The 27,388-nt window shown below is 44.4% G+C and overlaps 1 protein-coding gene across 7 annotated transcripts in view; it reads left to right on the top strand.

The window, feature by feature from the left end:
- The window catches only part of arhgap23a (Rho GTPase activating protein 23a), a 73,748-nt gene that overhangs the window by 10,468 nt on the left and 35,892 nt on the right, over positions 1-27,388 (top strand). For 2 of the 7 annotated variants that reach the window (XM_030407550.1, XM_030407552.1), the window contains exon 1: positions 24,262-25,425. The exons of 1 other annotated variant lie outside the window; for it this stretch is intronic. In XM_030407550.1, the coding sequence (XP_030263410.1) occupies positions 25,183-25,425 (243 nt within the window). In that variant the 5' untranslated portion in view covers positions 24,262-25,182. Of the gene's footprint in view, positions 1-3,056; positions 3,409-24,261; positions 25,426-27,388 lie in introns of those variants that run through there. 4 more of the 7 variants (XM_030407551.1, XM_030407553.1, XM_030407554.1 and 1 more) reach the window with 3 other exon arrangements.

Genomic DNA, 27,388 nt, shown 5'->3' with positions numbered 1-27,388 from the left:
ACCATCAGATTGGGGCTTGCCCAGTCAGTCACAGGGGCATACCCAACGCCTGAGGCTGTGTGTCAGTGACTCAGGCTGACCCAGAGTCGAGGTAGTGCTCAGACATCATGTGTGTATTCTAGACGTGGATGCAATTACAGCTATAAAAAATCTGCATTTTGAAACACCCACCTGCTCAGATGTGTTACATGATCCCTCAAACACACAAACCTGGCTCCTCTCTGCACCCAGCAGCCATCAATAATAGAAAAGCCCATTTTGCTCGCCTGACAGGCAAATTGATGCTTGTATCTGCATGTAATCTGGGAAAAGATGTGGACAGACCTCAACACGGGGGGGGTTCACTAACATCGGATCACTCTTCCCACAGAAGAGAGCCAGCCCGCAGATTGATTTATCTCCTCATCTGCTGGAATAGAAAACACGTGCAGGACCGCAGAGAGGCTGCAGAGATAGAGGTCCTGAGTCCAGCTGTGGCGGCCCTCACGCCCCTTGACCTCCCCAAACAGAAAGCTCCCTTGTCACCCTGACTTTTCTCAGAGACCATCTGCCCTGCTGCTTCTCCCACCTTAAGACCTGGATACCTCTCCTAAGCCTCTCTGGGCTCTCACTCTGCCACGCTGGATTCCCCAGCTCGCAGAAACTGCTCTGAGTAACCTCCAAGGGGGGGATTTGGGTCACATATGGTAATTATCCGTCTCAAATGGGAGATGAGTGAAGGTCGTGGCTAGGACTTTCAGAGAGTGTCCTGCGTAAGCCTTTTGCTGGGGTATTGTGTGTCTCGGAGCAGGCCAGAGGCTGAAGTGGGAGAGCGAGCAGACAGGGGAGACGCGTTGAGATGAGGGCTGAGTTGGCAGCTGCAGCCCTTGGCGTGGGAAGCCTCGCGTAAGCTGCTTTTTCCCCCCTATGACTGCAGTCTGTTTCCCCATAGGCAGGCCGGCTTTTGAAGTGGCTCCCTGATACTCACACCCCTCGGAGTAATAGTAGCCACATGGGCTTCAGCCTGGAGCCAGCACCACGTCGTTTTATCTCCTGTATCACTTATTTCTCCCTCATCAGGGTAACACCTAATGTTTACACCTCCTATATGTGATGCCATAGCTACCGTGGAGTAGTGTGATTGTTGGCAGCAGTCTGAGGGTTCCTGTTCTGTTGATGCGTAAGCTTCCTCTGACTTTACTGTACGTCTGTTGATTCACACAGACTGTTTTCATCCACAGCCAAAGAGGCTAAAAATACAAGTCTGTCAGCACTTTATTTCCGAGAATATATGAGCTATAGTCTATTCTGACATCTCTCAATGAGTTTCACTCTTTTTATAGCCCATTTCTAATGTGTCCATGTGTTAATCATGAGTCACACACTCAGATGAACTTATGTGCACTTCAGTAGTGGCAGCAATTTATGATTTGTGTATTTTATAAGCTACTTTTACACTACATCATAATTATGAGGCAGAAATTGATAGAACCACTTTGATGATGCGTCCTGTAGATTATTTTTTAAGCAAAAATGCCAGAAATTAACTTTTTAAAGATGTTGGGCTTTTGGGCTTTTTTGTGAGACTTTATAAACGATTGATTCAACTAGCTGAGAAAATCATCTTTAGTTGCAGCCTGCAGTCGCACTTTCATTTCCCCCTTTTGACATTAATAATACAACTTTTAAGTTAGTGCCAATTCTAACAGATATAACATTACAATGGGCAAAACTGGGACACTACTTATATACATTTTAAAGCGCAATAGTCACTATCACTAATAAATCGTTAATTTATGATCAATTAATCATTAGTTAATATTATGTCACTGTTAACAACTAAAACTAAGCTGAAAAGTTGAATAGAACTAACTGGTTTATAAAACTAAAAGTTTTTTGAACCATTTATTATGTAACTGTATATCGTAAAGTTACAACTACTTTGAAAATGGTTGGTAAATACTGTGTAGTTCATCTATAAACTTAATTTCTATGGCCATTATAAAAGTACAACAGTATAGAATACTTTACAACTGCTTAATTTATGGTTTATAAAGCGTTTTATTGTTTGTTAACAGTGAAATAACTGATAGTGGTTATTACTTTTACTTTTAGAACACTACAATAGTTGTTTTAATAAAAAGACAAATGTAAAAACGACTTGAATTTGAGTTCAAATTGATTATTTTGTCCTTCATACTGTAATAAATAGATCATGACTACATATTTATATCCAGAATGTGCCTAATGTATTTTTAACTACCTTTACTCTTACTTGCTGCCTTGCTGGCATCACCTCCCTCCCTCCCATACGGCACACAAATGTTGTGGCACAGCCAGAGGGAGCCCGCACGCTGTGGGTTTGCAGGGCGGAGCGCACAGATTTACCCAACGCACCCTCTCCTCTAATTTGATTCCCTTTCGATTCCCACATGTTAAGTTAACCACCATATACATGTAGTATTTCCGGTCAAAATAAAAGCTTCGGTTAAATCTGCAACAGATGAGGAACACTTAAAGCGTTTCAGGCAGAGGTGCTTTTGCCGAAGTCAGTGTTTTAAAAAGTAGCCAATAGTCATACTTGAGTAAAAACTAAAGATATTGTTTTAAAACATTGCTTTTTTTTAATTGCATTTGAATAATACTTGAGTAAAACTTTTGAAGTATCTGATATGAAATGTCTTTAACAATCATCAGAATCTGATAATCGACCATGCCTATAATGCCTTTTACTTTTACCAAACTAATATTATAACAGCATATCTTTGCTTATACTCAAGTATGACTTTTGGGTACAACTACTCAAAATTGTAGTTCAGGACAGCAATTGAGAAAATGTACTCAGTTACACCCCAGGTTGCCTATGAGAGGCGTCTTCTCCAGTAATTGTTTATCCACACTTTCCAGAAGTATTACAACTTCACCCACACTGACTCATTAACATAGCAACCCGCCCCCCCCCCCACGCTCCCTCTGATGACTTTTACTTTGAAGGCGGGGTGACTTCCGGTGTAGCCCCGAGCGTGGTCTGCAGGCAGAGGCTCGCGCACAGAGGGACTTAGTTATGTCCAACTGATGCGGTCTGGCGGACGAAGAAGAAGCAGAAGAAGAAGAAGAAAAAGAAGAAGAAGAAGAAAAAGAAGAGGGGGAGGAGGTGGAGGAGGAGGGAGCGCACTGAACGGCCCCAGAAACAACGGGAATAGAGTGCGGGAATTTTTTTTTTAAGGGAAGGAAGGAAATAAGTGTTGAACGTTTAAGTTCGAGCGGACTGTTGTTGTTGTTACGCTCCGGGCTCAACGTCTGCCGCCGCCGTTGCCGCTCCCGCAGCAACAAATCTGCCTCCCGTTGAAACAGCCGAACAGTTTCTGCTGTCCAATGAATGGAGTTGCTTTTTGCCTTGTTGGAATACCACCCTACTCTGATAACCACGTAAGTACTCATCGGTAATCATCGTGTTGATACCTGACCGGTACCTTATTGGTGTTTGCCGTACACGGCTGGGGCTGGTCAGAGAGCGTGATTTCCTAAGAGGATTAACACTAGTTTACATAGCCACTGTGTACACACACACATACTGTACCGGTCAGTGTTCTCTCCCCTGCTTTTGTTCACGGCTGTTGGGGAACAAATGGTCGGCGGACGAGTGAATTTCACCCTAAATCAAACCTGATCTCGGGCTCGCTGCAGCCTTTTGTCCGCCTCTCTCGCTGCATCAGGAGGCTGCCAGCACACGGGACGTCCCGAGCAGGGATGGAGCTCGACGAGGGTCTTCATCAGGGCTGCTTTCTGTCACAAATCACCCAGATTAGTCGGACAATTGGCTTTAATGGGGATCCACATGTTTCTCTCTTGTCTTTCAGCACTGTCTTTTAGAATGAAACTCGATATCGATATGGCAATACATGGTGTGGCTTCCTCTCGCTCGGAGATGATTATCGATACACTCCCCACATCGATAAACAGCTTTACTTGACTACTTCATGACTCCTTGTGGTGTAGACGTCTGTAAACCTGATGTAATTTGGCACCTTCACACTATTTTACCTCCGGAGTAGTTTTGCTGTCTGCCAGATTGTGCCCATTGAGCAGAAACATATCCAAAAGGCGCCCAGACACTGATAATGTCATCTTTATATTTATTGGCTTTAATTCGAACCATTTGGTCATCCAACCTTCATCAAGACTAATGTTCCAAGTTTGGATGACTAAATGTTGAATGTAATAAAGCTCACAATTAGCTCTCCAGGTAAAGTGCACGCCTCATTCAGACTACTGAGGTTGAGGCTCAAGGGTTCAAATCCTCAGTCTAGCTTTTGCTACCTACTTGGTTAGCCCACCCACCCGTCATCCCCACATCACTTTGTTGTCCACTGTAATCGTGTTACTATCGTTCAGAAGCAACTTATCGCGAATCGTATCGTGAGTTACTCTCTGATTCCCACCCAAAGTGGCCCACGAACAAATCATCAGATAGTGTGAGGCCGTTGCTAAAGGTGAGGTTTCCTAAGTGGTGATATAACGGTTAATTCAAAGATGGAAAAGGTGTGACCGCAAGTCAAAGACCGTCACAAGACTTCTCAACCAGTCGCAAGAAACTTATCTTAGCTCTCCTTCGTAACTGTTCCATACAGTTCAAGTGTTGAAAGGTTTGAGTCATTTCTTAAGAAAGTAAGGTCAGAATTCTCTTGAATACTATCTGGTTTCTTTGCTCCTCAGTGGCGGTAAACTGAATATCTTTGGGTTGTGGACTAAACAAGGGGTTTGAGGATGTCATATTTGGCTTTGGGAAACGCGGATCGACACTTTTCACCATTTTCTGACTTTTTATAGAGCAAAAAAACTAATCAGATAATGGGGAAAACTAGAATGGCACTTCCTCTTTATCATTTATAGATCCAAGTCCTCCTGCTCTGTCTCCAGGAATGTGCATATTGAAGCACGGATGTGTCACAGTGAAGTCATGAGGGGAAGGTATGTCACTCTGGGCGGCGGTCTGCTTGCTGAAGGAGGCATATGGTTTGGTATCCTGGCTCGGCATTCTGTGTGTGCGTGCCTGTGTGTGTGTGTGTGTGGGTCTGCTTTGATTTAACCTCAGAGGGTCTTTGGCTGCGTGTGTGTGATGTGGTTGTGTCAGAGAGCTGCCGAGATATTTCCTTTGGTCCTTTGAATCTGGTGTAGTGAAGTTTTTCCACCTACCTTTGCTCCCTTTTCCTTCTCACAGCATCTCTTTTTATCAGTTGTTTATCCCCTGCGGCAAAGAATAACGTTTCCTCCTCTGTGGTCGCGCTTTAATTGAACCTCTTTTGCTGTAATAGAGCTGCGAACGCCTCTTGTTGAATCCACTTTTATCTTTTTAATTTGACGCTCGTTACGTTTGGTGTTGTAGTAAAACGCTTTATAGTAAATGTGTAACGACTGCTGTGTGTGAGCCCGAAGAACTGTTGCTTAATGAACAAAACTGCACTCAAAGTATCTCCTCACTTAAATGTTTCTGTGCTGACTATAACCCTGACCCGTCTCATACCTGACCCTTGACTCTGTACGTCGCAGCCAACACCCAGCTCTGATTTAGCCGGGCCCCTCTCTGCATGTTATCTCACTTGTCTCTGGAGAGGAATTCGTCTTCATGATGCAGCGCGGTAATGATTAGTTGAAAGAAAGAACTTAAAGGTGCGCTTTGTAGTTGTAGTTGTAATTTTAGTCAGAAGAGAAAGATCTTCATTCAGCAACCTAAATAAACAAGCTGTCTTCATTTTCATGACTGAACAAACAAACTGACCTTAAAGGACAACACAATTTCCTGCTGTTTTACTTTGTTTACGTTTGGCGGACCCTGCCACCTTTTCAGCTTCAAACAGTGCCCTGAGAACAGCTTGTTTATTCAGTCGAAAAATAGATATTTCTGGGTTTTTATTATTACCTTATTAATGTTATGATAATATCATTCTGAGTTTTAATTTCTTCTCCAAAACGACTCAGTGCCCATCCAATTTTCATGAAATGAGGCCTTGATTTCAAAGCTATTTATGGTCTGCTTGTCTTCATAATAGCCATTCAGTTGTATCTAAATTTCTTGGTTGCCTGTTTAGGAAGTAGATGTCATTGTTTATGGTGGGTTTAATAATTCAGAAATGGTAATTCAAAATGAATGTCAGTAAGAATGAGATATAGTTCGGCTGAGAAGGTTCACTCATTTTTTAAGCAAAAATGATGTTTGTTTTCAGGGCCCAGTATCTTAAATGTAAAAATGTGCTGCTTCTCTCTCACATTTATAATAGTAGATTAAGAATCTTCCGGTTTTGGACTGTTAACTAATTCTTCAGATTTTCTTGACATTTCATAGAGTTACAGGTTATCGATAACGAAACTAATCGTTAGCTGCAGCCCTGTCATGCTGGCGTTTCATTGTACTTCTCCTTTCTTACCTTCCCTGTGACTGGGCTCTAATCTGTTTAGATAAAGCTATTAAAGAGCAACAGTGAGCTGCAATATCACACTGTAACCCAATTAAATGTTTAATTTGTCAAAATGGGAGTAAATCAGCCTTTGTGCGTTTGTTCAGAGCACGGAGAGGAAGGGATGTAAGTGTCTGTTTGATGAGAGCAGTTATGATGACGCCCAGTGGGACTAGTTTAATGTTGTTAGCAGGGCTGCTGCGATGTAGCAGTGGAGGGTTTGTGGGTGAGATCAATAAGAGGCAGCTGAAGGCAGGGCGGGGCAGAGGGCAGGACGAGAGGCGGCCCTGATGTTCTAATGCTGCATTGTGCCACGTGACGGCGGAGTGTATTGATGATGGGAAACATGAGAGCGCTTTTATGAAAATCTTGAGCCGAGCCGGTCGATGTTAAAGCCCCTGTGGCACGCGTAGCGCTTTACCTCTGTTTGTTCTCTGCAGCATTTATCCCGCAGCCTCCTGACTGATTGTGTCCAGACTTGACTTGCTGACAGAGCATTTTATTTTTCGCAGATCCTTGACCTTTTTAGCTGCTCTTTCTCTTTAAACCAGAGGCCTGCTGAAGCATCCGCCGAATCATTTGTAACAATCAAGACCCAAGCTCAGACAGAGGCTTCTTCGGGCTAGCAAGCATTCCTCTCTGAACGCCCTCTGATCCTGCCGATCACCGGACAAACACCTCAGAAAGGTTCGCAAGCCTCAGACCAGTCAGCAGGTCCAGGATCAGCTCCCGGTCATAGCAACGTTAACTGAAGACAGCTGTATGATGCTGCAGAGGAAGGCATTTCTGTGATCGTTAGCAGATGGTTTTGGCACGTACAGTAGAAGGCCCATAGCGAAGACAATACTGCGATGCTGGGAATTTATATGATTTTGGGAAGTAATCACTTTACCAGCTCTATACTGGTGGATTCTAACTTGAGATGGTTTGTAGGACAAAAAAAGTGGGAAAAAATCACATTTTAGCTCTTTTACACTTTAACAAACTCATCTTGCAATAAATTGGATAAACTTTTGTCAGGAAGAATTGATGGTAGTTAATCTTACCACACTTATAACCTAGGTTGATGAACATGAAGCCCAACATGCAGCATTGAAAGTTGTGCAGCATACAATATGAAATTTTTGACTAAACAGTATATGTCTTCATGCTGGGATAAGAAAGCAGTACGAGGAACATGTTCACTGCTCTCCTGCTTTCTGTTGTTTAGATAGAAAAAAGAAAGCAGGGGAAAAACACAAATCATTATATTGCCCAGCCTTAGGAAAAAGCTATTTGATTCTGATTTAGTAAATAAGACATTATCATATTAGACAATTTTGCAACACCTACTCATGCTGCAACTATGAAGCACTTTTGCCAAATGTGAAGTTGGGAAACTTCACAAAAAGCCAGTTAAACTTTCACGAAAGCTTTCCCACCACTTACTGCCCTTTTCCCCCACTTTATTTCACTGTTATCATTCTCAGTCTCAGTTATTTCTCCACCTCTGTTCTGCATTGCATTCTGGGACACCACCCAAACAGTAATAGTACACACAATTGTTTTCCTTTCTCCGGGCTGAATGTGCTACATATCCAAACATGATTGGTATTTGGCCCACATACAGTTTTGTCTTATACTGTGTCAGTTCAGTGGGTGGAGCTACACAGAGAGCATGACAGTGAAGCGTGTGTGTTACAGAGTGTCCTGCATCAGTCCGTTAGCGCCATTAAAACGTCTCTCACACCTTAACACCTACATCCTCCCACCCTGACACCATCACCCTCGGCTGCATTCCTCGACCTGGGGCCTGGACACGACAGCTGCACCGCTGCTCACGCCTCACGTCCACAATCATTAACCTGGAGAGTGTGTGTGTTGACACAATTTAATCACACAAACACACACAGCCTAGCACAGGTGTTCACAAACTCCAGGCACTCCAGCATGTTTGCATCACACTTAAAGGGTCAGAGTGGCACACACGAAACTCATAATCTGTGCGCAGGTGCATGAAACGTGGTCACACACACATGCACACACACACACACACACACTGTATTCAGATGCCTTTCTGTTTGGAGAGTCAAACCAGCTCCATGGATCGTGCTGACTTGGCCGTCTCCCCTCATGTTTACACGAGGAAGTCCTTGATGCTGTACAAATATGGTGCCTATAGGTGGGCGAAGGACATCAGTCATCATTGACCTTGTTTACTGTGGTGAGAGGGGAGCGGCTGCTGGAGTGTAGCTCTGCAAAGCAGGCCTGTTTCTGTTGCTAATGGCTCTTTATTGATCTCCTGGTAGTCAGTCAGTTGGTCTTTCGCTCTGGCAGAGTCAAAACTGGCCGTGGATGATTGGATTCACTCTGTTTTTACATGTAAATTGATGCGCAGCTCTGTGAATTAAATTAATGTTTTTAAAAGTCTGGATACATGTTTTGTATTTTGTACTTTTTGCACTTTTTACCCTTAAAATCCGGTTTCCCCCTTTTATTACTTCTTCAGTAGATTTAAGGTTGCAAAGATCATCTTATTTCACAGACCTGCATTATGTTTTGTATCAGCTTGTTCCAGCTACTTATTGAAGATCACAAGAAAACTCCAAGGCACTCTCTTTTGAACTATTAAACTGCCTTTATTGTCACAACAGGGTGTTGTCGTCCTCTTACCGTCCCTTTATTGATTTTTGTTCTTTTAATTTTTTTGCTCCTCTTTGATTTATGCCTTTTTACTTACATTTATTCACATCAGAATCTTGTGTTTCCATGCTCAGCACTCCCCTCTCCCCCAACAGAAGCATTGAATGTTTTCTGTTAATTATCACCAAAGCTACGGAGCACAAAGATGGCATTCGGGACAGCTCTAATATAAATAAAGTTGTGATTATCACTATGTAAGCCATTAGAAAACACCTATTCCATACAATGAAATCATCTAGATATCTTGTGCATCATTTTCTGAAAACCAAGCTTTGCATATTTGGTATGTAGAATTCAGTCCGGTGGGTTTGAGCAAATGAGTTTGTCATGACTGACCCAGTGTTTCTCTAAATGGTTGCAGAGGTAAATAAGCTTTGTTTAGTTGTCTTGGAATGTACTCATGATTAGATTACAGTGTGCTTCTGGTGTGCACAAAAATGTGGTTGATTGACGAAGAGTGCTGCCAGCTAAGTTAGTAAGGTACCTTTTTTAATGTAAAGTAAGACGAGCCCGGAGATTGGTGCCGCACAAAAAAACACCCTGATGGTGCCTGAACACGACTCTGGATTTATTGTCATTTCTCAGTTTTCTCCGTAAAAGTGTCATCTCCCCGTCTTGCAGGGAGCTCTCGTCCTCTTGTGTCCCAGCTGGATGCGTTTCATGTGGCGTCTGACTCGCAGGCTCTGGGAGGTTCGGTGTGAAACAAAGCCTCTCTCAGAAACAGATGAGAGCTAATTAGATTCAGCCTGTTGATGGTCTGGCCTGCGTCAGTGCAGTCTTTGTATGTGGGCCTGCAGCGGAGTCTCAGTGTGTTGTTTCTGCGGAGGAAAATATGTCATACAGTGCTGTACGTGAGGGGCTTTGGGTTAATAAGAGGAATGGGGAACAGGTCGGGTCTTGTTCTGAAATGCAGACTTGACTCCGTCTGTATCTGTCTGCGGGATCGGCCTGAAGGCAGCGAGGCCGGGTTTGAATCAGGGTCAAGGTTCAGAGGTTAGGGGCCCCCCCTCGTCACACACTTGGCCCCCCGTACAGAGCTTAAAGATGCAGGAGGGAACCCCTGTCACCGTGTGCAACAGAGGCCACCGAGGTTAAGCTGGGGCTGCTGTTTAGCTGATCTCCATTCAGATGATCCTATCCCGCGCATGTTTTGTCTTTCTCACGTCTCCATATCTAACGAGAACATTTCTGCGTTGCGCTCCCATGGTGTTTACATTTTTTCGGTTTCTGCACAGATGATAAGAGTGTTTGCAGAAAGTTGAATGTCGCTTTGTGTCTTGCTCCAGTCAGCTGTGGAGGCAGGTTTTTTTTTTTGTTTTTTTTTTTACGAACAGCAGGGTCTGCACTGGAATGTGAGAGAGACAGAGAGGGAGGGGGTGAGGAGGGAAAAGCAGGGCAGAAGATAACAAACTCGACTGAATCCCGATGAGTCACAGGGGGGGAGAATGATGCCAGTGTGACAGCCAAAACACAAGGAAGCGGCGGAGAGCGAAGACGAGCACACAGAAAAGCTGGTTCTCCCCTCATAACACACAAGCTGCCAAATTTTTCCCTTCATCCGTAAACAAGTACCAGGGAGCGTGTTTACCACTTTACATGCTGTTCTTGGATGTTCTCGGTTGTCCCAGTGGTAAGTGATATGAGTTAGGTCATGGTGTAGTCATTTCTGGGGCTGCACAGTGAATTGAAATATTTGGTAAATTGGGTCTCCACATAGGGTCAGTGATAGGTTTAAGGGAACATGTTTGTTTGGTACAGAACTCAGCAAAAATCGACCATTCCCACTTAAATCGTTACCCATATCCCAATCGTTCAAAATTGGTACGATGATAGCAATATGACTGTTTTTGCATATCATTCAGTGCTGTGATAAATTTAGTGAAAATGCACCTGAGAAACTATTTCCAAATAAAGTAACCAGGTGGCTGTTGGTGATGTACCTGACAAATCAACATGCCTCTTCAAACTGATGTAAAAAATAAATGTATAAATAATATATCTAAATTAGTGTCGCAGCTGCCTATCCATTTTATGATGGACTAAATGATGGAGTCTGAGGTTCATCTTAAGTTTCTGCAGATCTTCCCATTCAAGAATCAGAGAGCGGAACGTATTCTTGCATGAGAGTTGAGCGGCACTATTAATCTCTTTCTCAAAATAGTTGGTGATTCATTTTCTCGCCATCCACTCTTCAGTTAATCGACCGATCGATCGTTTCAGTTTGATCACATGCTCTCAACAATGTGCCGACGTGGAAGTGTGAGCACTACTTTTCCTGTTAAAATATTTATAGTTGCGCAGGGTAGTTATTGATAAGGAAACATTGTAAAGTGTGTAATGAACAAGTTCTAGTAGAATCACAACACGTTCTGGTTTTGTGTCTCGGCCAGAAGAAGAAGAGTTCCAGCTGGTCGACTGTGTGCTGATGTTTGCTCTCTGCACGGAACCGTCTTTGGTTCCTCCGGGGATGTTTAGACTGTTCGTGGCAGCTGGCCAGCTAAGAGTTAATGAACTGTGAGCTGTACAGTGAATTACAGTTGTTTCATTGGAGTTTAGTGAGCTGACTCATTGACCTCTATCTCTGCTTCCCATACAGGCTAGGCAACAGCGCTGCAGTGTGAATGTACAGCAATCGAACATGAAGAGACACACTCGTACCAGTCTTACTATTTGTAAAAGGGGAGGAGGAGGGTTGTTTTGACAGTCTTGTAAAATCATGGGGCAGAGATTATCGGGAAGGTAATGAGGAGCTGTAGATGCTGGGAAGAGATAGTGTTGTGGTTTTCCTGATGCCTGCTGGTCCAGCACAACACCGCCTCTGTTTCCATGCTCACTAAAGTCCTCTCTGAGGATAACGCTGGTGTGGTTTCGGAGGGGGGGTTTGTGTTTACCAATCGTGCAGAATGTAATCTGTCTTCAGTTCTGTAGGATGTTGTCTTCTAAAGGAGTAGTTTGACATTTCGAGAAATATTTGCTTTCTTGTCAGGAGTTAGATATACATACATACAGAGCTCGAGCCAGGACCAGATTAGCTTATCTTACTGTAAGGACTTGAAGCACGGGGGGAACAGCTACCCTTGCCCTGCCTACCAGCACCTATATATCTGATCAATGAACACGTTACATCTTATTTTTGATGCATACATAAACAGAAACGTGAAAATGACAAGTTGTTGTTCTGGTCTCTTTTAGAGTTCACCAGCCAAAAACACGGCCCCCTCTTTTGACGTTTGCCAACTTTCTGCTGTTCACACAACCTCATCCCCAGAGCAGATTCAACCATAAATCTTCTGGTGTCCCTTCCCACTTTATCCAATTAGGAGACAATCATCCTCCTATTCGGGTACCTACACTGGCAATGGTGGAACAGGGAAAGCCAGCAAGTCAATCACAGTGATGGCTTAAACTACCAAACAGGCTAAAGGAAAAAAAAAGCTTAAAGAAAAGAAAGCGGAAAAGAGAGCTGACTTGGAAAAAGGAAAAGAGTCATGCAAGTGTGGTGACCTAGAGAGGAGGGAGGGGATTGCTATCTGCAAAACGGACCGGAAGTTAGCTAAATCAAACAGAAATGCTTTGTGTTTTATATACTACAGTAAAGAAGTAAAAAGCTTTTGTAGCAAACAGAACATCATTTTAAAGCCCAGTTGAGACCAGAGATTTGCTACGAGGTGAAACTGTTTTTGCACGTGGCAGACTGGCACGTTTGCAAGTACTTTCTACTCCTCTCGTGTTCAGTTTTCTTCTCTCCGATGTGCGTGAAAGTACTGCATCCAGGTTAATGATTTGACCTGGATAGGGTGGTGTTGATACCAGATCGGATCAATTTGCAGCGTTAAGCATCAATGGTGCCTCTGTTTGTTCGAAAACACAGCGGTAAACCTCATTTCACTCCAAATTATACCAACTGAATGCGTTGGTGTGTCTTGCATACTTGCTAATGTGTCTGAACATGAAGCAGTGCTGTTTATTTTGTGGGTTTGATTGTTCAAAAGTGAGCTAACAAAAAGGAAAACTCACCACTTAATACCTCAGGCAAGGTACTGGAGCTACTCTGCCCACGTCGAGCTGTGTTCTCACTCGTATCTCTTACAGCCTCAGTGTGTCATCGTCCCCTTCTTTTTTTCTTTTTTTTTACAACCTTTACCGAATTCCAGTGACTTTGAGAAATTGCTGTCCACTCTCTGTTACCTTCTTTGGTCATCTCCTGTCAGGGTACTCCTGTTTTGAACTGCTGTTGTTGCTTTCATTTTACAAACAGTGACTGAATGTGCAGCCGTTTTTGACTCATCTTCACCCCTCTTAAAATGCTTCTCTGAGCTAAATGTCATCCTGAAATGTATCCGTATGTTAGCATGTTCCATAAAAGGTTTGTTTCAGTATGATTCTTGTATATCCCCCCCCTGCCTTTCTTCTCCTCCCGCTCAGTTTACAGAAGCAAAACGAACAGTACGGTATGTTTCTATAAGCGTTCCTCTCTGCTGTAAGCAGTGCCAGTGTGTCTTTCATCCAAATATCTGAGTGAGAGCATATGTGTGCGTGTCACATCCCCGTGACAGCCATAACAGGGAGACAAGCGAGACCCACCACGATCCCTCGAGGTCTGACCTTTTATTTCTGGGGTGAAACAAGTCATGAAGACCACAGAGGACAGTTTACGTCTGCAGGGTCAACAATCTCAGAGTCCAAGTTCCTCCTTTCAAAGGCTGCTAATAGAGAGCGACAGAGGGTAAAGATGCAGAAAAGGCATCAGTGTCAACCTGGCATATGGATCTCATCTGCACATTGAACACAGAAAGGGCAGAAAACAGCGAGCACACCAGCAGCATCTCTGTCCTCTAGAGACGTTGCCCTGGTCGGCAGTGTGTCAACAGGAAAGGGCAGGCAGATGAAACGATACCCTGGGCTGATCCCCCTGTATTCAAAACATGCCAGGCGGTATCTGTAGACCATCTTTGTGCCACTGGGTAATGACAAAGAGAGGAGGAGGAGGAGGAAGAGGGGTGCAAAGGTCAGAAACATTTTGGATGTAATCTCCAGATCGGCAGGTTTTATCAGTCCACGCAATGTGAGAAAAGAGTCATGCTTTATATGTGCTGCATCTCATGTGACCGGCTTTGCTTTGAGCTTCCAGATTGGAGAAAATGTTGATAACACAGGGGAGAAGATGCGATTTGTCAGGCCCAAAATTCACGCGGTAATTGATTAATGTTGTGTGAATATGTTGTGCCCATTGGCAACCGCTTGTGCAGCACTTAAAGAGGTCAGTGTGAGCCTGCAGGGAGTCATGAGGGCTGGAACGCAGAATGGAATTTGGGACCATCTCAGTTGTTTCAATGTTGGAAAGTCTTTGTCCAAGATTATTTTCATTGGCGGTTATTTTCCCCGATTAATCGATTTGATCTCTAAAATGCCAGAAAATTGTGAAAATTGTCGAAAAGTAGGAAAAAGTCACTTCACCTTCGACAACTTTTCTATTTACTCTCAGAACAGCTGCCTAAACTATTTCAACATATGAATGTGTAGAAGAGCACAGATCATTAATTAACACCAGATCCTGACCGATCCTGTTGTGGCATAATCTGATCACAGATTCCGAGGTGATCGCGTTCACACAAAGGGTCCCTAAATGGCCACCCCACGCCCGCGGACTCCACTTTGAGAATCTCTGGCCTGTGTGATCCTGTGCGCACAGACCGCCGGACGACTTCCTCAGCGTGGTGTGAGCGGTGGTGCATGGCAGGAATGTAAAAACCAGATGACCTCAAATGGAAACTCCTGTTGGAGGCAGGCAGGCCATCTCGTTTGCTCTAATAAACACTCTGCCTCCATTCTCGAGTCCTGCTCTCTCTGTTTTTTTTCCCCCTCAACCTGGCTCAGCATCGCCTCCACCACGCCCCAAATGTTGGAGCGCTGCCTGGTTTTGGGCCTATAGGCTGAGACGCACAATTGGGCCCAGCTCCGACTTTATCCAAGGAGAACAATGACGTCATCTTCCAGCCCCAAAGTTATAATTTTCATCTGTTAATTACACGGAGGCAGAGATGAGCTAAATATAGACATCTGGGCTTGTAGAGGGGGGAGGGAAGCAGCCAGAAAAGAGGGGGCTCCAAGTATGGCCGTCCTTCGCCCAGACGAGAAGGGGGGGGGGGTGAAGAGGCCTGCTTGGAGCCCTGTGGTTTTCTGCTGCTCCTGAAAACAACCAGGAACGAGAGAGAGAAGAGAAGAAGACGAAAAAAAAGGAATGAGGGGGGTTGGCTCTTATTGCAGCGGAGCTCAGACGTGACGCTCTGATTGCTCCCAGCGGTTGTGGTCAGTACAGAGGGGAGGCGGGGGAGTACAGTGCAAGACGAGCAGCTCTTTGCCAGATGTCGTCATTGGGCCTTATGTTGGTATATTTGATATACATCAGGAGACAGATGTGCTCGAGAGGAAGCACAGCTGGGATTTTACCTGACGAAACCCGGCTGCCGCCTCACGGTGGCCCTCAGAAACAGCAGTCGGAAGGCCGTTGTGTGTCCATGTTTGAGGACAGGCTTGCAGGACTGAACGCACGATTAAAAGATATCGTACCTTCGACCGAAACAAATTAGTTTTGAGTTCTTGGCGATCAGCTGGATCTACAGGCTCTCACGCAGCTCGCTGGTTGCTGCTGTTCCGAATTAAATTCACGACACGAGTTTTACTGACTGGCTGCTCATTTCCAGACCGAAGCCGTAAAAATCAATCATGTATCAAACGATCCCAAAGGCACCAATGTAGGAGGTTCAAGTCCTCAACCTTCACACTCATGAAAAATCAGCTGTGAAAGCCAATTTGGGACCCATAATGAGCGTAAACATCTCTGCCGTCAAACTTGTCTCCCCGCAGGGTTTTTTTTTCTTCTCATGCTCCGACAGAGGCACCTTGTTGGTTCTCATGGCAACTGTCAGCATGGAGGTGATGCGCGATGGGTGACTGTGATAAGACGTGGAAGACGGGTGTCAAAATGAAGCCTGACAGCCGGCAGAATGGCCGCATTTGTTGCAGGCAGCCAGAATGACTGGAGAAGTTGGCTCTAACAGGAAAAAAGCGTTTTTTTCCCACTCACCTCTAGTGGTGTCTGTCCATGCAAATAGTGTCAGAGATGTTGTTATTGATGGATGTAAGCCTCTGTGTTGCAGCACTGAAATACCAAAGACATGTATCTCCTCCAAAGTGTGTGTAGATGAGATCAAATTGAACATTCTTGTTAAGTTGTAGATCGCTGTAAGCCAGTTTTAGTCATCGCCGTCAGCTCGTCTGTCTGTCCGTGGTCAGATTTTTGTCGGTGCGATAGTGTCACAGCCGTGAGAGATAAGGCTCGGGAAACTTCACAGGTGTGCAGTTGAGATCAACATGAAGGCCTAGTTTGAAGATGGATGTGGTCTCGTGTAGAAATGTAAATCACGGGACGATACGTGAGCATGATCGTCCCTAGTTTAAGTGTCAACCTCAAAAGTCCAGTATCGGCATTATTTGCATTTAACCTGCTGAAGTTTTGTAATATATTCATCTGTTTTGCATAGTTACTGAGAATGATAACAGACCTCGCTGTGAGCCAGTTTCCTTCATGCATGTTGCTGGTTTTTTTTTTAGGTGTTGTTTTGATACTTTCAGCTGCACATAGACATTCTTATGACACATCAGTATTAAGGGTAGCGGCAGGCGTCTCAGAGGCAGATACCTGAAAGAAGAAAAAAAACGATCAATAGTTGCGATTGCGAGAAAAAAGAACACTTGAGTGCAACATGCAGCTTTCTCTTCTTTTGGGCCTCAGTGCGACTCTGGAGGAGACACTCCCTGCTAATCAGGTTAAAGTGGAGCATCATCTCTCCACTTAACTGTGCAGGGAGACATAACGGCTCTATCTGTATCACTGCCTCTCGCACACTCATGCTTGCAGGTTTGACAGGACCCGTGAGTCTCTCGTGACTATGAAATGTTGCCCAGCTGAGGCGTATGAAACAAGGTCAGCGCCTTCAGATGCAACGTATACATCCGTTAGTGTTCAATAATTCAACATACCAAGATTCAACCGAATGTGACCGACACGCATGGTAGCAAATGTGTGTTAATGTGTTCTCATTTAGCCTTCAGTCATGCAGTCAAGCCCAAGAATGTCTGTGGATGAGGAGGAGATGTATGGGAGGTAATTAGAGTGTATGTGTGAGTACATATGTGTACTCTTCGCCATCTGCTCCCTTCAGCGTCGTCACTCCTTGGCGTCTGCTTTGGATCACTCTCTGCCCTCATTTTTTTTCATTTGCAGTAAGTTTTATCCTCCTGGTGTTCACTTTCCAACATCTGTGAACCCCCCCCCCCCCCATTGTGCTCTCCTTCCCTCTCCTCACTCTATCTGGCTTTTCTTTTTTTTGCCCACGTAGATGCTTGGCTGGCTGGCCGGCTGACTCATGTATCCCACGTTCCCTTGTTGCAGATGTAGCGTGATGGAGACGCTCCTGAGTCAGCCAATCACTTTGTGTAATAAATCCCAAACGCGATTTTTATTTATTTATTAATTTGTTTGTCCTTTGGCTGGTTCGCAGTCAGCTTGAGCCAACATACACTGTGTATGTGGTCTTGTTAAGATTAGGGCTGATTATTTTCAGCATTAATATGTCTCGAAACAGATCAGACAATTAGCCTAAAACTGTGCCGAGGGTTATGCCCTGAAGACGGCTGTTTGATCCATTATGCGTGGGCTGCTACTCAGTTCATTTTTAACATGCATCGTCAATGTTTATAACTATTTCAGCATGAAGTGGCCTCTCAATAAAAGCCTTTTTAAACCTTTTTGCCAGAAGAGTGCCTTGGATTTATTTCTTTTTTCAACTATCTGAGCACTTCTTTCTTTAGCCGTTGTTGTTCTGGTTTCAACTTCTCAAAAGAGAGGATTCTCTGTTTCATCGCTGTCAACTGAATATGTATAATATATGTGATGTTTGGTAATGATACATTTCTGGGCTGTCGAACAATACAAAATATTTGAAGATGCTAGCATGAACTCCGTGGTAGACTGTTTTCTAACATCACAGACCAGACCACTAAACCATTGTTTGAAAAAACAAGATAAAAATACTTCAGCATTGTTTAAAATTGTCCACAAATGTCATAAAAACTGAAAATTGAAAGTGTTTTCAGAGGCTTGACGCATATTTTAAGTCCAAAACCAACAGAAAAACAGTAAATATCACATATGTGAAGCATGAAACGACAAAATGTTTGTAATTTTTGCTTAATTAACGACTTAAGCAGTCAAGTAATTATTAAAAGCTAGAGCCCGACCATTTATCGAACACTTAGAGATATATAATACAGAGAGGATGTTTGAAAACTGTTGAAAATTACAACTTCACTGGCAATTTGATCATTTAAATTACCTCAGGCATCTTTTTCTTTTTTATACATACAGATTTTAATGATCCTTTATTAGACGGTAGAGAGAAGACAGGAAGAGGGATGAGAGAGATGGGTAAAAGCCCCAGTTCACCAAAGTCAGCATACCAACTGAGCTGTCAGGACACCATACTAAGCATCCCTTTTCTGTATTAAAACAAAACGTTTTCAACAGGTGCTGATACCAGTATATACTGTATCTGTGACAGGCTGACATTGACTACTTATTTTATAAATTTTTTCGGCAGTAGTGTAACTGTCACTGATTGATGCTCTGTCGCTTCCTGAGGGGCCAGGTGGGCTGCTTTAACGTCTCTAATCCTGCAGTCAGGAGTAATCTGTGCATTGTTTTTGTTGTTGTATCTAGTCCTGGTCAGTCAGACAGTCAGGGAGTGGGGAAGACCACCCGGCTCCCCTCAGCTGTGGGCTGATGGGAAATCTGACCTTCGCACATTTCGTCTCCGAGTCCACCTGCTCCCGTCTCCGGACTTCCCGAGACTGTTTCCACCTCAAAGCCCACAACAGGTGTGACCTTGGTGATCTCCGGCCCCAGACTCTCATATTATCCATTAGTACGTGACATAAGAGCACAGATAACTGCTCATAGGTCGAGTTATTGCCCTTAATCACCTTGAAAACACATCCCTGTGCCAGCCAGCGCAGCATAAACAGTGTAGTTGTATGTCTCTGCATGCAGAGTCCCCACCCTCTGCTCTCTCCTGTGTCCCAGCGCTCAATGGGGCTGCTCCCCACCCATCTGCTGCCTGACTCTGGGTTGTAGCTGCCCTCTAGTGGCTGCTGGGTGGTAACTACACTCTGTCTCCAGCCAAGTAGGACTATAGGTTCAGTGACATGGGGATTTACAGGAGATTAAAGTTAAAATTAACTTGCTTTAAACAGCTGCGTCTTTTTTGCCCACTTTTTTTTTCTTCTCCAGATTATTGATAATGTTTGTCTAGACAGAGACGTCGGCTCCATCGCTGTACATCAGTAGACATCAAAGATCAATACTTTTTACAGACCGAACACAGTGCATTTGTAGAATTGAGCATAAAGTGATAATGTAATGTCTAGTTTTTCAGGCTTGATCACTTAGAATTTAACCGTTTAAAAACCCTAAAGATTCTCCTTAAATTTCCCTCAAGCATTGTTGAAGTAAGACACGCACACAGGTTCATATATTCTGCATCTGCTCATTCCAGTGTTTCGATAAAATCAAATGCTTCTCACTTAACTTGAAAGAAATATAGAATTATGACTTTTTTTTTTAAGGCTGCCCTGTTCCATCGAACAGAAGCTTCAGCCTGTCTTCAACATCTTTTTGTACACTTTTATTTTGATGAGTGAAAATAATAGTATCGTGGAATCGAACAGTCCTTGTCTCGAAGATGTGCATCGTGAATATTCTGGTCTCGTTTGCATAGCTCATCATGTTTATAGCAGCGGTGTGATGACACAGATGTCATGTGGGCGCTGCTCCATCACATGAAACCTCTCCTGCCACATGTTGAGTCAGTACAGTGATTCTCTCACCAGTAGGGGACAGGATTCACACTCCGAGCTGAGGACGCTTTTCTTAACTCCTCTTTGAAAGGCCTCAGATTCTGGTATTAACGGAGTCCTTCATTTCTAGGCTTTTTTTTTTGTTTGAGTTTTTAGGAGCCTGTCCTGCTCTGACCCTGTCTGTACTTTTTCTGAATCGCCACAGCCTGTGTTTAGAGAAAACACCCCATAGTTGTGTCTGCAAGCCTGGTTTGTTTGTGACACGCCAACTTAAACGCTCACTCAGCAACCTGAAACTCTTCAATCTTCTCTTTCCTGTGTATTTCCCATCAAGCCTCAGCTTATTCCTCGTTCTCACACCTCTGTGTTTTAATGTGAGGGCGCAGCGGAGAGGAGGAAAACTTTGTTTTGGAAAAAAACAGAGGGGTTTAGGACTCTCTGTGTTAATCTTTTGGCCCGTGGTACATGTTATGAGTGTTAAGGGGATTAAAACGTATCACCAAACTAATCTGTCCGTTACACCGACAACCGTGCTCCCTCCCTCCCTCCCTCCTCACCCTTTTCACTTTTCCACTGTTTGTTATCAGAGAGCGGAGGGGGCAACGAGCCATCGCTCTTCAGAGACTAGCAACGCGTGGCGGCCTTTGATTTCTTGACTTCTGGAGCTTTGTACTGCCAAGTCATGATGAAAAAAACCTCTGTTATGAAATCTGCGTCGTCTCCGGTTTGCAGTGTTTACTCAGCAATCAAAAGGGTTACAAGTATGATAAGGGAGGTATGCTCCTGTGATGTACATTCAGCCCACATGCAGGTGATGGATGTGCGGCCTGCTCAGGCATGCTTCAGCCGAACAGTAGACAGTGTGGGTCAATGGTGGGAGGTGTGCTATTGTCACAACTCTTCATGTGTGTCTTCCATGTAAACTGTAACTCAACGCCTCTTTGTTCCTTTCACTCCACGCTCGTCCTCCTCTTTTCTGTAAATGCGTCCATGGCTCGTGAAAAGAAGAAAGAGAGAAGAGAGAAGGAGGAGGAGAGAGAGCTGGACAGACAGAGACCGTTTGTTTCCAAATTAGGCGCTGCTTTCTCCTCGCCAACACTAACTGTTATTGTGAAAAATGTGATATGAAATCCCCACTCAGCGGTGCCACTGTGAAATAGAGCGCTTGTGTATTTTCAGATATTAAACCCCTGTCTGGCAGCCGTCTGTGATTTTCCTCGGGTGTGGTCTTTTCTCACATCTCTCCCCTCCTGCATGGAGAAGTACCGGACCTCCTCCCGCCGCCCGTCGGTGATCCACTCTCCTCTCTGCAGGGCGGTTCCGCCTGGCGGTGCGTCGAACCCAGAGCCCTGGTCTGAACCGCAGAGAGAGAAGAGAGAGAAACCCCCCACAGCCACAGCCTCCTGACTTTATGAGGAACCCTAATTACATAGGCTGGTGTATTTATACTCAGCTGTGACTCAGTGCGACATGTGGCGGGTGCTTGAGTGTGTGTGTGCGTGCACGGGAGAGGCAGCCTTTTGTGTTCACACATAAACAGTGCGTGCGTGTGTGTATCAGTGAAAGTGTGTGCTGACTCTATAAACTATCTAAACCAGGGATGAAGTAAAGTGTGGATCCACGCTGACCGAGTCTGTTATTTAGCAGAAAAGTTGCTTTAAAGTGACGCTGTGTTGCTTTTGAGAAGAGAAACAACACAATGTTCTTCGCGCAGATGAAAAGAGCAGTCAGGCACACCCGTACTTACTCGGTCTGGTACGATCAGTAACTTTTAATGGCTAGCCGCTGTTCGCAAATCTTTGGCGATATCGTAACTGTGTCCGTTTTCTCTGAAACATTTCAGTGGTTTTATCACATAAGTCAAAAGAAGAAGAAGTCAGCACTTCATACGGTTCACATGTGTGCCTTTTCCTGTTTGTGTGTTGCTCAGTCACATCCGCTAACAATAATGTCTTAAAAAGGGGTACTTCAAAACCCAAAACTATGTCAGTTGAGTTGTTTTGAGTTGTTTTTAAAAGGAAAAGCCTAGTTGGAAAGTCTGGTGGCATGGATCTTTAATGGAATGGGCGCACATTCAAAATAACAAAATACATTATGGAGTTGCATTATGGGAAGTGTAGATAACAGCAGTCTTTGAAAGTCTGAGAAAAACGTTGGTACATGAATTGTGCAGTTGATATCATATGACGAAAGTTAACATTGGGTTGATGGTAGCATGCATATTTGTGAAATGTATTTCATGGCTTACAGTCAGTTTTCTTTGCTCTTCCTTGTCACTCAAATACAGAAACATGTTGGTCCCACATTCCGACTTGACGTACATGAACACACCGAAGTCTAAAGAACGACTTTCAAACTCAGCAAGTGGAGCACGTGAATGCACAATTATTTCTGGTGTAAAAATCACTGCAATCAACTATTTTTGTCGTGGAAGAGAACGTTTTCCATCAGGTTGGTCTGATTTGAATTTGATCCTGTCTGGTGTTCATGCAATCAGGTGCAGCCAGGAAGTGTTTGTGTGGTTGTTGGAGGGTGGTTTTCTTTTTACTCAGAAGCAGCGTCACCACAGCATCCAAAAACACCCTTGCGGACACATACAATAGCAAAGTGCTGCATACGCGGGAACAACATGGACGTCAAAAAGAATTCGCCTGCCATTTTAACGCTCAGAGTGTTTAAACATGTTGACACCTGTTTCAGTGACAAGGAAGAGCAAAGGAAACTTTGCTAAAAGTCAAACCATCAACCCAATGTTTACCTTTTTCCGCTGTGTTTCATTGTCAAAGGAAGTCAGTTCAACAACATTTTTTCAGACTTTCCAAGTTGTTGATTGGATAAATACATGTATTTCTCCACCTTAATTGCATTACCTAAATTGTTTCAAAAGATGAACTTTGTTGGGTGTCTCTAGTCGCTGTGTTGCATAAAGTAACGCAGACCTCAACTCCGAGCAAATGAGGAGCCACCAATGTGATTCCTCGTCTTTTGAAATGCAACCCAGCGCTGCCAGAATGCAGTGCAAGGCTCTCTAGGTAGCCTTTGAGGCGGCAGTGTATTTTCTGTAACTTTCCGAAACAACGTGGCATTCACACCAGCTCTGCACCATAATTGGTCAGCTGTGCGAAGGTGCAACAGGGTTCGAACTTCCCAACTGTTTCTTTCACTTTTGACATGTATGACTGAGCACAACACCGTGAATGCCTTCCAGGGGAAACTGAAACAACATGTGCTGGTGTTCCTATTTTTAAGCAATTATCAAGTCTCTCTCCCCTCTGTGACAAGTGGACTTTCAAACCACCTTCAAGTGTGGCTGTTAGATTTTTCCTCTGTTTAATCTGTAACTTGAATTGATAAATAGCAGGTGCAGGAGTAGCCCTCTAAATAACAAAACATTATGAAATCAAGCAAGAAAAATTTAAAATTAGATCCTAAAATCTTCCACAATAGTGGATATTTCCAGCATGATGCCTGAGATTACATTTTTTTTCTTTTATCACACCCTAATTCTGTACAAGCCGTATCCCAGCCTGCAGTGTTTGTTCTAATAGGCAAAGCGCAGCGTATCCAGAGGGTACAGTCTGTGTCTATGGCGGCCGATCGAGTTGATACTTGCCCCGCTGTGCGGCAGGTGAAACCTGTATAACCTCATCGGTAACGGATGTGTGGCGTGTTTAACAGCGTCGGAGGGTGAAAGTCAGTCATCTGCAACAACATGGTCACCTGTCTGCCGCTCCTGTCCGGATCCTGGACGCCTGGCTGTTTGGTGAGAACTGTGCTGGGAGGGGAGGGGAGGGGAGGTCACCCTCTGACTGATTTAGTGTCGTGGTGTTTAGGTGTCACTGTGCTGAATGGGAGGATCCTGCGAAGAGGTGTGTGTGTGTGTCTGCATTAGTGTGTGAGGGAGTTGGATAAAGAGGTCATGTTGACATCCAGGAGTTTTATTTTGAGAGCGCTCTCCTCTTTATCCTTTTTCCATTTTCTCCTCTGATTATCATCTTCCCTCCACTGTGTTTTTCCCTCTTGAAGAGAAAGGGAGTGAAACAGTGAGCACAGCAGCAAGCTAAATGTTTTCTTTTCTCTTTGTGCTGGAAATTGGCCCCTTTCTCTCATTCTCTCGCTCTGTTTTATTTTTTTTGTTTGTCTCCCCTCTGGCTGGAGGGGAGGTGGCAGAGGCAGGGCCGGCTTTTGTGGAGTTTAGCGACGGGATCGCAGCTTTGTCGCTGTGTTTGTGTCGCTCGCGCACACATGCGGCACACGTGCAGTCACCAGGCTCACCGAGAGAGACCCACAGAGGATTTAACCTATCAACAGCAGCCCACAGGAGATATCTCCATCTGGACTGTTAACTTCTAGAACGGGACCCCCCCCCTCCAGGCCCTCAGAGGTGTCCACTGGATTAAACTGCAGTTGACAGTACGGCGGCACAGTTGTTGGCTGAAGACTGTCGGACCGGTTCGTGTAGAGGGAGTGAGCGATTGTTAGGATTGGTTAACAAAAACAAGGAAGGAAGAGAAAGCAAAAGAGAAAAGAAGAGACAAGAGTTTGGATGAGGTGGAGAGAGTCACAGTTTGGGACTGAGGGATGAGAGTGAGATGAAGGGATTCGTTTGGCAGTAGAGCTAAAGAGGGAGGAAAATAGAAAGAGAGGAAAGAGGGAGAGAGAGAGAGAGATAGAGAGAGAGAGAGGGCAGTGGGAGGGAGGAGAGTCAGAGGATCCAGCCCTCTGGGACAGCAGTATGTGTTTTGGGGGTGGACAGAGTGGCTTTGTATGCAGAACATCACCGGACACCAACGGGAGGGACGCTGTCAGTTGTTCTCTGTGTGTGTCTGTAGTGAAACCAGACCTACCTCTGATCTCTGTGCCACACACACTCCTCCATCTGCTGCCCAGGAGCCTGCCTTCTGCTTCCTCTGGACTCTCAGAGTGTTTGAATGTGTGTGAGAGAGGCTGATTCGCGGAGGACAGGAGCGAGAGGCTGTGATGTGGAACTTGTGGGATTAAACTTTTTTGACAGCGATGGATTGGAGCCCGGAGACGAGGACTGAGAAGCTCCACTAAAACCACCCCATCTTCTCCCGGCTTGATTATCTGTATTTCTGCATCTGGACTTTGTCCACGACCGTCGCGTGTGTGAGTGTGTGTGCAGCCCATGTGGGCAGTGAGGGATGCGGATCTGAGCAAACCCCACGCCCCGATGCCCGCTGCTATGCTGCCATGCCCCGCGCCGGCCGGGTCTGACTGGAGCTTCCAGAACCCGGTGGGGGTGGACTGCAGCTCCCCCGAACCTCGCTGCATCTGGCTGGCAGTGCTCCGCGGTAACACTGGTTCAGTGTCGTCGCCCACGCCGACCACCATGCCCACTGGGCACAGCCAGAGCTCTCGCCAGCCCAGGGTAAGGAGAGGTCAAAGGACTTCCTTTAGTGGCAGGAGTCATTGATTCATCGTCAGCAGTGAAATGACTGGATGATTAATTGTTATTGATACCAAATTAAATGTTTTAGTTGGAGGATGTAAGGATAGTTAGGTGAGTAGCTAATGATGAATTGTTTAGCCTGAAAAGTGTGAGAAAATCAAGACTAAGGCTGCAACTAGCAATTACTTTCATTGTTGATTATTTTATCAATTAATCAATTACTAGTTTGGTCCATAAAATTATATAAAATGATGAAATCGACGATCAACCAAAGCCAGAGATTATGTCCTCAAAAAGTCTTGCATTGTGCTCAACTCTAAGATGAATTAAAGAAACCAGAAGGTTATCACATCTGAGAGACTGGAATCAGTGAATCTGGACAGTTTTTCCTCAAAAAAAAATTGAACTGATTAATTGATTATCAGAATAATTGTCAATTAATTAAATAGTTGATTACTGTGGAAAAAAAAAAATTAAATAGTTGATTACTAATCAGTAATGAATTAATCGTTGCAGCTCTAATGAGGAAAAATGCCCGGTTCAAGTTCTAAATATTTATTTTGAAATTAGTTAAAAGTAAAGTTGTAACTTTTCCCGTTGGACAGGCTGGAAGCTACACGTGTTTTGGCTGTTAGCTATTAATTGATCAATAAAATTTGACACACTAACAGGATGATGCAAACATATTGTTGGCTGCCCACAGGGTTTTCTCTACCTCTACAGAAATGAGACCACACACGCATGTGCGCGCGTGTGCGCACACACACACACACACACACACACACACACACACACAGTGATATCAGCAGAATCATGTCCAGAAACCGCTGTGTGGGATTGTTTCAGTCACACATGTCAACAGAGTATCTGTGTAACTGTCAGCCCATTGTTTGAAGTCTGTTAACCACTCTGTGCTGGCAGGTCTCAGTGTCTCCAGGCGGGCAGCCGTGCTGCCTTCAGGCTGCTTCTGTTGGACTTTCACTGTTTTGTGACGTTGGTGCGTGTCGGTGGATTTAGATGCACAGTTAGATTATATCTGTTTGTGTTCATAATGGAGAATGACGTCACCTTTGAACATCCCCAGCAGCTTTTTTTTACCTTGTGTCTCATTAATTGTGTCTGTAGTGGAGTCATTTGTGGCTGTTCTTGGGATTTAGATTATTCAGATTATTTGATGTTTGCTGTCTTTGTGACAGTCTGATTAGCATCTCTGGATTTCAGTTTGTGACATAATGGTAAAAAAAAGTAGTGCAAACAAGGCAAACAGCCATCAGTGCAAGATGAAACATGTTTTTAAATTCAAACATTGGACTATCTACCTTTTTCTTTCTTTGAAGGCCCTTTCCTTGTGGATCTTACATTATTTTTAAGGATACATTCCACAAATCATACAAGATGGAATGAAACTGAGGTTGATTTCCATGCCACTTCATTCTTTTATTCCACAGCTGACGTGTGTTTTTCGCCCGTGTGATTTCGTACGAGTGGCATATTGACCTCTTCGTTGCTCGGAGGGGCTTTCTAATTAGTGGCTTAAGACAGATGAAGGGGGCTGCTAAGTGCCACTTTTAGCGAGGTGTTGTGGAAAAGCTGTGCAATTGTGCATCCCCGCCCCCCACAATGCCCTCGGAATTCAGGGCATCACTTCCCCACATGATCTAATTTCGGCGTGGGCATTTATGTGGAATATCGCATCCCCCCTTTTTACCCCTTTTTTCCAGGTTGTTACCATCCCCCCTCTTGACTCGTTGACACAGTTAAGAAATGCCACAATCAGGAATGTGAGTGTTGGGGGAGGAGAGAGCGAGGCTGTACGGACACAGCTGGGACAAACACACTGTACACCGTTGTGTTTAAGGAAAGAGGTGTCGGTTACAGTGAGAGAGTTTCATTGGTGGGGAGGACGAGACTCACAGGCCTTGTCGGTTGGCAGCCATCTTGG

Source organism: Sparus aurata, chromosome 23 (genome assembly GCF_900880675.1).
Source record: "Sparus aurata chromosome 23, fSpaAur1.1, whole genome shotgun sequence".
Classification (NCBI taxonomy): domain Eukaryota; kingdom Metazoa; phylum Chordata; class Actinopteri; order Spariformes; family Sparidae; genus Sparus; species Sparus aurata.
This window is presented reverse-complemented; position numbering and strand designations above follow the sequence as displayed.